This window comes from Phoxinus phoxinus, assembly GCF_949152265.1.
Source record: "Phoxinus phoxinus genome assembly, chromosome: 23".
In the NCBI taxonomy this organism is placed as follows: Eukaryota; Metazoa; Chordata; class Actinopteri; order Cypriniformes; family Leuciscidae; genus Phoxinus; species Phoxinus phoxinus.
This window is the reverse complement of record NC_136898.1, coordinates 8,929,417-8,941,377: the sequence shown is the minus strand read 5'-3', so window position 1 is coordinate 8,941,377 and position 11,961 is coordinate 8,929,417. Positions and strand designations below refer to the sequence as shown.

Genomic DNA, 11,961 nt, shown 5'->3' with positions numbered 1-11,961 from the left:
CCAAGGTAAAGTTTTGTACCACCAATTACTTTTTATTTGTTAATTTATTAATATATTTATATTATATTACTTATAAATGATTATTGTAGTATTTTGACAGAAACCATGGTTACGATGGTAAACATTTGTTATCGCAATGAATTTGTGTTGCCTTAAAATGACCATAGGGGGCGACGTATAACTTAAAAGTGAATATTCAGTCTTGGTCACAGTTTAGCAGAGCAAATATTCCCATATATAATCTCTGATCAGTGTGTGACCCTGACCTTTCCTTTCTGAAGTTTTTTCATCTCTTCCACCGTAGTGAAGTAGTTCACGGCAGCATATTCGATGACCGACAGGAAAACAAAGAGGAAACTGGCCCAAAGGTAGATGTCCACCGCCTTCACATAAGACACCTGAGGCATTGATGCCGAGACGCCCGTTATTATAGTAGTCATGGTCAACACGGTTGTGATTCCTAGGAGATCAAAATAAAGGGAAAGAGAAGCGGTTTTATGAGCAGCCATAGGTTAAGAGGAATTTCCAGTTAAGAGGAAATTAAAAAGTTCAACCAAAGAATGTTTCCATTTAATACATTTCACACAAGAGCCCCTAGATTATGGAAGTCAAACTGTGTGTAAAAGGAAATGAAAGTGTGAGAAATGTATGATATTCAGTACACATTTGCTTTATCTCACATGCAACAATTCTTCTTAAGAAAACACACAGGAAGACAGTATTGTGACTCTCTGTGGGCATGTGGTATGATGTCAGTGACGTGTGTGAAAAGGGCAACTTCCTGGCTGGGTGTCTAACGCCTGCTGAGTATCAAGATATTTTTGAGGTAATTTAATTCTGTTCTCTCTAAACCGGTTTGTGCTTGTTACAACCAGAAAGGACACAGTAAAACGCACACAGCTCATTACAAACCCACCTGGGGCGATTGGACAGAAACTGCCCGTCACAGGCTTTACGTTGAGACAAGACCAGTTCAATAGAACAAATAAACAGGATACAGTTTCTTAAATGTAATCACCATGGTTGCTAATGGATCGGAATCTAAAACGACGAGGTTTACCTAGAGAGACACGAGCCGGTACAGCTCTCCTGTCGATCCAGAAGGAGACCCAGGAGAGCATGACCATTAGCATTGTGGGAAAGTACGTCTGCAGCATGAAGAAAAATATGTGTCTCCTGAGGATGAAGTTTATGTACAGCCTGTTATACCAGCCTGATAGAAACAGAGAGTACAGGACATTTACAACAGATACTGAGCACAAGAAAGAAAGATTCAAAATAACGTTTCCAAAAGGGTTTCACAGTGTTGGGGTGTCCATACTCGGTCCTGGACGGCCACTGTCCTGAAGGGTTTAGCTCCAACACTCCCGCCTGGAGGTTTCTAGTATGTCCTAAGAGCTTGATGAGCTGCTTCAGGTGTTTAACTGCGGTTGAAGCTGGACTCTGCAGGACAGTGACCCTCCGGGAGAGCCCTGCCATAGAAGAACCATTTTTGGTTCCCCAAAGAACCTGCGCCTTTAAAAGAACCATTTTTTTTTTCTTATTATGAAGAACATTTGAATCATTTCAACTATAAAGAACCTTTGTGCCATGGATGTTTAAGGTTCTTTATGGAACCATCAATGCAATAAAGAAATATTACAATATTAAACCTTATTACAGAAAAAGAAAAAAGAGAGGGATTGTACTTTTAATATATTTAATAGAATAATGAACTTAGTGACAATTTTATACATGTTAGATGATTTAGTTAAATAACTTTTAAAATATAAATAAATAAATAAATGTATTTTCAGGAAAACAGGGTTGGCACAAAAAAAATTTATAAGAAATATAATGGATTATTTTTATATATACACACTGTACATACATACACATACACTACTATTCAAAAGTTTGGGAACAATATTTAAATGTTTATGAAATACGTATTTTATGCTCATCAAGGCTGCATTTATTTGATCAAAAATATAGTAAAAACACTAATATTGTGAAATAGTATTACAAAGTTCTATTTTCAAATGTAATTTATTCCTGTGATGGCAAAGCTGAATTGTCAGCATCATTACTCCAGTCTTCAGTGTCACATGATTCTTCAGAAATCATTCTAATATAATGATTTGTTGCTCAGGAAAAAAATCCCATTATTATCAATGATGAGAACAGTTGTGCTGCTTAATAATTTTGTGGAAACTTTTTTGAAATAGATATTTTGTAACAATGTAAAAGTCTCTACTCACTATTGAACAATTTAATGCACCCTTGCTGATTAAAAATATACATTTCTTTTTTAAAAACAACAACAACAAACACCTTACCTACCCTAAACTTTTGCACAGTAGTGTATAGTATTTGTTAACTCCAAAACTGAATTTGATGTTTTCTATTAAAATGTTTAATATTAAACATTTAAATCCCAAAGTTAGTCACAACTTGTATCTAAGATTTGGGGAAACAGGTTGAGAAACCTGAGAATAACCCAAGAAATCTAAGGCAAAAGAAGAACTGCATATATCCAAAGGTTTCAGCCAAGAATGCTGGGATATCTCATTCTCTGGACTCTACGTTGGTTCGCTGTGATAAGCCTCATGGTTCTACGGTAATAAAAGCATGCAGGAGGAAGTGAAGCAGACATACCGGTGCTGCTGTAGAAGGCTAGCCCGTAGGAAGGGTGGAATTCTTCAATAAAAAACTGCGAGAGTGCAATCTCGTCAGTCCTTAATGAATCGTTCCCATTCTTCCAATAGAGCATGAGGTCGTTCTCATTGTACGCGTCTTCAAGAGAGCAAAGAGACGTGGGAAGGGGAGTAGGGATGTGTGAGACAGCAAACTCTCTTTGAAGATACATGGGCGGCACCCCTCAGAGGAGAAAACACAGAGCATCCAAAACTATCTCCGTCGTCTCTCCTCTGAAGCTGAGGCCCATGTAATTCTGTGTCATGTGTGAAAGAGACAGAGATACTGTAGGCAATTGTTTTATATCTGCAACAATGAATCAGATTAAATAAGACTGTTGGCTGTTGTTAGCGAGTAAATAAAGAAGGCTAATATGATAAACCACTTGCAATCCAGAAACTTCTATAGAGTGCAACAGTGCCCGCCCACTTCTTCAGTATTAGAAGTATTTTTTTTTCATTAATTTCTCCCATTGGGATTTCCAAAAAAAGTCTTTGTTAAAGCGTTACCAAGCCAACCAGCTACGAGGTACATCATAACATTACAAACTTTGATTTGAAGCAAAAAAGTATTTGAAAATCGGACAAAAATACAAAGCTCCAAGACTGTGTAGGTTACATCACATAAAAACGATGGAGAAATGTAAAACTATGCATGTAAAAATGTATTATATATACAGTATTATACAATATATTTTAAGTTTATTGCAAAATAAGCATTGGAATATTTAAATATTTTGAGTGTAGGGAGACCAACTCTATTACTTTATGTAAGTGGGCGTGGCTTGCTTGTTTCGACTCTTTATGATTGGTGGAATTTTCTGTACAGCATCATGGGTTATGTAGGTTTTCCACCATAAATTCCATTGTCAAAGACGATTATTTGACGGCTGACGGCTTCAACAGAAGCAAATGCTACCGATTAACAACTTCCTTGCTCATACTAAGGCTGTCTTTTAAGGTTCATACAGTGTCTCTATAGTGAAAATGAATGGAGTTTTTACCTCTGGAACCCGACTGTTGCACTCTATTGAAGAAGTTGTTCACCCAAAAATAAAGATTACGTCATCATAATAATCATGTCGTTCCAAACACGTAGGATGTTCTTTTGTCCATTTCACACATAAGGAAAAGTTTTCAGGAATATTTATGCTGCTCTTCTGACATATAATGAAAGAGAATAGTGACCAACCAGTAGCTGTCAAGCTACAAAAAGGACAATAAAAGTTTTTTTTTTTTTCAATGTTTTTGAAAGAAGTTTCTTGTGCCTAAGGCTGTGTTCGTGTGGTCAAAAACACACTAAAAACAGTCATATTGAGAAAAATAATTACAATTAAAAATAATAAAATGTAATTTATTCCTGTGATGGCAAAGCTGAACTTTCGGCATAATTTTCTAGTCTCCAGTGTCACATGATCCTTCAGAAATCATTCTGATAGGCTGACAATGTTGAAACCAGTTGTGCTGCTTAATATTTTTGTGGAAACTGATATTTTTTTCATGATTCTTTCATGAATAGAAAGTTTAAAAGTCTTTGTTTCAACACGTTGATTTCAAATATGACAGTAAAGTTTACTTTGTACAAGCAGTGTGAACATTCCTTTTGTTTTCTACAGGAGAAAGAAAATCAATCAGGTTTGGAATGAAATGACAGATTTTTTCGTTTTTGGGTGAACCATCTCTTTAACAAACAGTACATTTATGATATATTTACAGGTATACCGAGAGCGAAGTGCTTTGACTAACTATTTCCTTGTACTTTGTTGACAGTACTTACTGTTCAGTGTACATGCACACATGCGTTCAAACACAGGTCATACTCACAACTCTCCAGCTCCAGAGAGCAGTTCTGTGTGTCTAGAGGAAACCTGCTGAAGTCCATAGAGCAGAGAGCCGTCACTGTGATTCTGCAATTCACAATTCAGTGCAGTCTTAACAAATCACTTACAAAGAGACTGAAAATGTCCCTTTAAAATGGAGACATGTGATACCGTGCTTAGCAAAACATCAAATTATAGAAACAATTGAGATGAATTGGAGTGAAAACTGATCCAGCATACGCATGAATTGGCTCAGGCAAACCTGACCATTTACACAAGCCTACACTTGCAGTGCACGCTGGTACTTCTTGGGGAAAAAGATTTTTGAACAACTATTCAGAAGTCTTTACAAGAAAAACACACCTTATTTGTCACGTAAAGAAAACAAATGGAATTTGGTTGCACACAAATTAACCTACTATTAAAACAAAAAAAAGTACTATTGTGATCAGTGTTGATATGCTAACCAAATATTTTTTTTATTATTGAAATAAAGATGATATTAAATCAAATATAAATATTAGATGAAAAACTTGACTAAATACTGAAATAAGTGCTAAAATTACTAACTGAAAACAAACAAACAGAAAAACTAACAAAAATGTCAAAAGCACAAAAAATTTCAAAAAATTTAACTTAAATTAAAATAACTGAAAATATAAAACTGAAAGCTAATCAAAATAAGAACTATAATAGTATAAAAAGTAAAGTAACATTGACATTTCAATTACATTACTATTATTTCATCCAATAACAGAGATGGCAATAAAAAGGCCATATTCCAAACCTTCTGAAGTCATAATACAGCTTTGGTTAGTGAATCGACAAAAAAAATTATTGCCATTTGCTATAAAAACGGCAACATTATGCCAAATTATTGTGTTCTCACAAAACAAAAGTGCAGTCCAATGCATGAACCAATTCAGTTTCACGGGAATGAACCGTTTCAAAAGAACAGTCATGAATCATAATTATCTAAATGAGTCCACTGTGTGAGCTGATTCAACTGGTTCATTGAAAAGAATCGCTAATAAAATTGTTTTTTTTAATGACTCAGATCTTGAGTTCTCACTGACTGCAGTTCTCAAGATAAAAGCTCACTGAACGGGAATATGACTGAATTACTGAGATCTCAGTATATTTACACAAAGCTCTTGTATGACTTCTGAAGACTTTGTTTTTCTCCTTTTAAAGCTGAAGTTACTATGAACTGTAGTAGTACAGAAAAGTCCTGAGGGAAATTCTTCAGAAGTTCACCAGAAATAATAAAGTCTTGGAGGTTTGGAATGACATGAGGGTTATTTAATGATTTGTCATATTTGGATGTAAACACAGGGAAATGCCTCAGGGCAATCGCTACTTTCACAGCTCTTGTAAAAACATCTGGTTTCAGGAAAGTGGCTTCATGTGTTACCTGACGCTGTAAAGAATGTTTCCATCTGGATAGACTCTGAGCATGATGTTTTCCATTGTGGTGTCATGAATGAAAGAACGCTTGGAGTGAACAAAAAAGACGTCTGGCACCCAGATCTTTTTCACCAGCCGAGCATCAAATGTTCGGCTTTTGTTACTGCTGGAGGGGAAGGCCAGTCTGTCGTCCTGCCAGTAATGTCTAAGGTACAAGGTCATGGTAAAGTCCTATGCCCACAAAACACATGAAAAAGTGATTGTGTCAGTTTGCATAAGCCACTCCTTTATACTTTGAATGCTACTGTGTATATATGATTATGCCTGTTGCCAAACATTTGTTTTCATTACATAATTCTCATACTTCCTATGTGCTATTTGCCACTTAGGAAAAATAAAATGCTTAGATTTTAAAAACAGGGTTTGACTTGAGTACATCAGGATATGTACCCCAACTGAACATGTCTATTTAGCATGCTATTCTGGAGGTTCATAGTCTTTGTTGCGTGCGTGATGGTTTTGACATTTGCCCTCTGCCTCAGTTGTGAATCCAATCGGTTTAAATTGTCGAGGATTTAAGCTTGATGTATGACTGGCAATAGGAGTTGAGGGTGTGCAGAGCCCACCAACAGGTTAAAGGTTAAAAGTAATTTATAAAAGAGCAGACACATACCATGTTGACCTCTGAAATGCTGTCAATGCTCTCCACCTGCACATCGATGCCCACTGGAATAGCAGAACCTAGCCAGTGTCAACAACGGAAAAGAAACAGTCAGAATTGAAGGAAGATCACAGAATAAAAACAACAACTCATCTCTTTATTATCTCAATTGCGTCTCAATTGCATGATAAATGGCGACTTTTTAGTCTTCTGCTTCTCATTTTTCTGGTGAGACAAAAAGTGTCTCAGAAGAGATCTCAACAATGTCTCGTATACTGTATGTGCACATGCAGATATACTAAAGTCAGTTTGAAACAAACAATTTCTCATCTAATTCGTCCAAATCAAATGACCTGAACTTTGCTATTCAGATGCACCGAAACTGATTCTTATTCAGAATCCGTTCCATAAAAAAAAAAACTGTAAGCGATTGAGTTTAATGTATTGCCTGCTATTCAGGGCAAAACATCCAGCATGACCAGTGAAGTCTGATTCACGGCATGAGGAAATGACTCTTACGAGCTCGAACTGGTTCTTCTAAGTGAATCAAAACATCCAGCATGACCAGTGAAGTCTGATTCACGGCATGAGCAAATGACTCTTACGAGCTCGAACTGGTTCTTCTAAGTGAATCAAAACATTCAGCATGACCAGTGAGGTTTGATTGCCGATCAAAATATTCTCATGATTCCTGACCTCTTAAAGGGACAGTTCACCCAAAAAGGAAAATTCTGTCATCATTTATTCACCCTCATGTTGTTCCAAACCTGTACGAGTTTCTTTCTTCTGTTGTACACACAAGAAGATATTTAAAAGAATGTTAGTAACCAGACAGTTGACGGTAGGAAAAAAATACCATGGAAGTCAATGGCTACCATCAACTTTCTGGTTACCAACATTCTTCAAAATATCTTCTTTTGTGTTCAACAGAAGAAACTCATACATGTTTGGAACAACATGAGGGTGGGTAAAATGATGACAGAAGTTTCATTTTTGGGCGAACTATCCCTTTAATGTAACCTTGAAGAATCAAATTCTTCATAATTCTTCAAATTCGTCCATCTTACCACCTATTTACATCAGTGGAGGCAGTAAGCAAATCAAATGAGTAAATATTTGTGAGAGAATGACTATGCAATTTGCATTCTCATAGCAGAGGGACATGGCAAACTTGTGTTTAACTATCATAGTTGCATCTATCTGAATGAAGCATTCTTGTGTCAGCTGCTTTTCTTCAGATAATTGAACATAAACACATCAATCTCTCCACTCTACACAGAGATCCAACACATCTGCACCACGTTAAACAAACACATGGAGTGAGACCAGTTGCATTCTCTCTGAGCCATAGAACAGAAGATCCATCACTGAATCATCTCTGCAAAAACATCTAAACAGGCTTTATAGCTCGTAAATTCTCTTTCAGACTACAAACTAAACAGGTCAAATAGTATAAATTCTATATAATAACATTTCATTGACTAACTTTCAGAAATTATATATAAAGTGTCAGTTGTGTCAAATGTTAAAATGGTCGTCTCATGACTGTCATCAACCAAATACAATCTGAAAAGAGATGTTAAGCTTCCTACACAGAGACTTAACTCGGCGCACATGACTCCGTGTGATTATCAACCTCTCACTGTTTTCAGAGAACCACCAGCACGACTGATGTTCCCTAATCTGGACTCAAATAAAGCTCCATCTCTGTGTTCATATGTAGGGATTAGCACACAAAATAACAAAAAAGTATCATGGTACTACCCATTTTTTGGACATATACCACGGTATTCTTTGAAGTACCTTGGAGTGCCTTGTAAACACCATTGTAAATCATTCAGTACCATGCTAAACAGTATATTACATAGCTTTTTTTTAATCCACATCAAAATTCTAAATTGAAAAAATTAATATATTTTTATACACTCTTAAAAAATGGTTCCATTAAGAACATTTAACATCCATTGATGTTATGATTATTATGATTATTAAAATCTTCTTTACAAACAAAAAAAAGGTTATTTTAAAGGGGTGGTAAAGTATGATTTCACTTTTCTAACTTTAGTTAGTGTGTAATGTTGCTGTTTGAGCATAAAGAGCATCTGCAAAGTTACAACGCTCAAAGTTCAAAGCAAAGGAAGATATATGCTTTTAAAGAAAAGGACTACAACAAATGGCTGGTATGGACTACACGACATTCCTCCCGGGTTAGTGACATCAGTAACCCTAAAATGGTTACTGATGTACATAAACCCCTAAAATGTACATAAACCCCGCCCCCGGGAACACGCAGTCCATGTTGAGAAGAGGAAGAGTTGTTGTATAAGTGTACATTTGTGAGTCAGCTCAAACTTTAGCATCCATCTTTTCACATGCAATAGAAAGTCACTCTGTGTGCATCTCACAACAGTTCCTATACAAGCGATTTATATATTATAATGACAGAATATGCTAATTGAAGATAGTTAACTCCACATCAGCAACATAAATTCATCAACTAACCATTCAGAGACATTGCATTCTACATGTTGTCACTTCTTCTTGAGTCTCTCCATCTTTGTCTGACTCCGTTTTAACATTAAAGGCAGAACAGTTTCTGTCATTTTAGTGTGTCTGCGTGAGGTAATCGCAGCTACTAACACACGAGCTCTTGAAACCCCGCCCTCTGCAGCAGCTCATTTGCATTTAAAGGGCCAGGCACAAAACAGTGCGTTTTCGCAAACCCTCAAAAAGTGACAACTTTAACATGCTATATGAAAATATCTGTGGCGTATTTTGTGCTAAAACTTCACACACACACTCTGGGGACATCAGAGATTTATTTTACATCTTGTGAAAATGGCATTTTACCACCCCTTTAAGAACGGTTTACTGAAAGGTTCTATGGGGAACCAAAAATGGTACTTCTATGACATCACAGTGAAAACCCTGTTTTGGAACCTTATTTTTAAGAGAATATAAAGTAAAGTGTATTTTAGGTGTTTTAACCAGTAACTATATATCATTATATGTAAAGCTTTTGCATGATAAGCATTGAAACATTATAAGATCACATGATCATTATAATGTTTCAATGCTTATCAAATACATTTCCAGAACATCACCTAAATGGACCCAAAATCACATATCGTTAGCCTGGGAAAACCCTGACGAACTTCCGGCAAATTTGAGATTTGCTCTGCAAGTCCGTCTGGCCAAGAGCCCATTTCCAATTTTTCAAAATCGAGGCACCAATCACAAAGGCTGGATTTTAGACAATGACGATAGCTCTGATTGGTTTTATTTCTATCCAATTTCTACCCAGAGGCCTTTGGAAATGGGCTGTGAATGAACCTTCCCCAGATCCACTCTCAGTTACAACTGGTCTGGTATCAACCAGGCTAACATATCATACTATGGAACACCTAAATTGGGCATGGTGGTGGAAAACATTTGGGATGGGAGATATAAATTGGTCTCTATGAGCAGGCGGCTGAGAGAAAAGTCAGATTTTAAACTCTATGAACCGCTCCATTGTCAACGTAAGGAGCTGTCTGAAACACTGCCAGTGGGACATTAAACAGAAAGGGTTTGTCAGAGCTCACAACAGGTTTTGCGAGAGAACCCAAACGTTTTGCGAGGGAATGCAAAATTTTGCTAGAGAATGCAAATTTTTCTCCCATCCCATCCCAAAGTCCCTTTAGGGGCTCTGTAATAGAACAGATGATTATTTGATTGGAAAAACAGCACGTCACTCTATATTCGTATTCTAATAACAGCAACCTTTAGCTAGCCTGTAAGATTTAGCTACATTGTCAGGCATTCTCAGAGAGAGACTGGAATAATAATCCAGATTACTGTGTATAAAACACATCTGTCCTCAGTGTATTGTCTGCTTGGCACTACTAACAATCTGGGTCAGAGTGTTTTTTTTTCTTTCTGATTTGGACATACCACATATGACATTCTAACCTATTTTTGACAATATCAGCGCCAGAGTCACATTCTGGTCATTTGCCCCACTGTGACTTTTAAAGCTCTTGATATTGAGTTCAGCCAGTGTAACAGAGGCAGAACACAGTGCTTAACCCCATTCTGTGAGGTATCTCAGAATGGACATGTGCAGCAGTATGGATGATATCTCTATCGGCACAGCATGTTTCATAGACAGTAAGCAGCTTAAAATGCATGTGAGAATGAGACATTTTCAGAGAATAGTGTTAAATATGATTCTATTTTTACAAAAATGATCTATAACCAAAACGAAAACAACAAGATTTTCAACAAACATCTATGGTCATTTCCTGCTGCTTACATAAATGGCTTTCATAGTGTGGAGTATGTGCTTTCCATCAGAAAACCGCATCACGATTCCCATCAGCAGATTTTTGGTTCATCACATCATTGGTTTCTTTTTTTCCTCTCACTCTCTATTGAAATTGTCCCATCTGTAGTGCCTCTCTGTGCTGTATTAGTGTTGCAGTTATATGTTACACCGCCATTTATTTGTGCCAACTGTGCTGAATAAGATTATTCCCAAAATCATTCAAATAAACAATAAAGACCAAGATAACACATAATGCTCAGTAAAGCAACACGTTTGTATTTTACGACTACAACCGTCAATACCAACTTTGCAAAGCCAAAAGTAATACATAAGAGCCTTTTGAAAGGACAGAACTCCCTCACCTCCAAAACCAGGCCTCATGGCGAAATCGTGATCCTCGATTCGCAAAAGCTGCTCGGATTTAATCAGCAAAGATTTGGTGCTGTCAGACTTCTTCATTTTGAAGTCTATTCGTCTGTTTGAAAGAAGACAAAATGGGGAAGGTTTATTTTAATGATGTAACAGACATTAGCAAAAACAAACCTGTTCACACAAGTTTTTGGTTACATTCTATTAATAATCAGCACTGACTAAAACAAGAGAGGGTTGTTTAGATTCATTAATTTCACTTCAGTATGGAACAAGATCACAGATCTTATTTGATTTGACCCTGCCTGGTTTATTTGTGTCTCCATGACTTTACTACTAATATAATAACAGTCACATTATTTGATAGATTTAGTGCGTTTAGCCTTTTTGACATCATATTCCAAAGAGTGACATAACAGAAACATTGCCACAAGCAGATGTAAGTTTCCCTTTAACAATATTTATTATGGGTTTTTTTTAATGTTATATTATATTCACACTTACATTGGCCTCACCAAGCTCAATAGTTCAACCTTAATATACCATATAAAAATGTAACATAGAAATGTAACTCTTCACAGATAAGGTTTGGCGTTAACAATACATGGTGTACTCTGGTATATTACTGGTACTGTAACCACATATTTAGGATTTTATGAAGAATATATTTAATAATAAATATACATAAATAATATCCATCCCTCTAAAAAAAAACGTTCTGCC

The 11,961-nt window shown here is 36.3% G+C and overlaps 1 protein-coding gene across 13 annotated transcripts in view; it reads right to left on the bottom strand.

The window, feature by feature from the left end:
* The window catches only part of gabrr3a (gamma-aminobutyric acid type A receptor subunit rho3a), a 32,151-nt gene that overhangs the window by 1,833 nt on the left and 18,357 nt on the right, over positions 1–11,961 (bottom strand). For 12 of the 13 annotated variants that reach the window (XM_079599614.1, XM_079599606.1, XM_079599607.1 and 9 more), the window contains 7 exons: positions 11,232–11,344; positions 6,576–6,643; positions 5,910–6,133; positions 4,500–4,582; positions 2,638–2,775; positions 1,061–1,213; positions 267–460 (listed from right to left, as the gene is read on the bottom strand). In XM_079599614.1, the coding sequence (XP_079455740.1) occupies positions 267–460; positions 1,061–1,213; positions 2,638–2,775; positions 4,500–4,582; positions 5,910–6,133; positions 6,576–6,643; positions 11,232–11,344 (973 nt within the window). The remainder of the gene's footprint in view (positions 1–266; positions 461–1,060; positions 1,214–2,637; positions 2,776–4,499; positions 4,583–5,909; positions 6,134–6,575; positions 6,644–11,231; positions 11,345–11,961) is intronic. The other variant, XM_079599609.1, reaches the window with a different exon arrangement.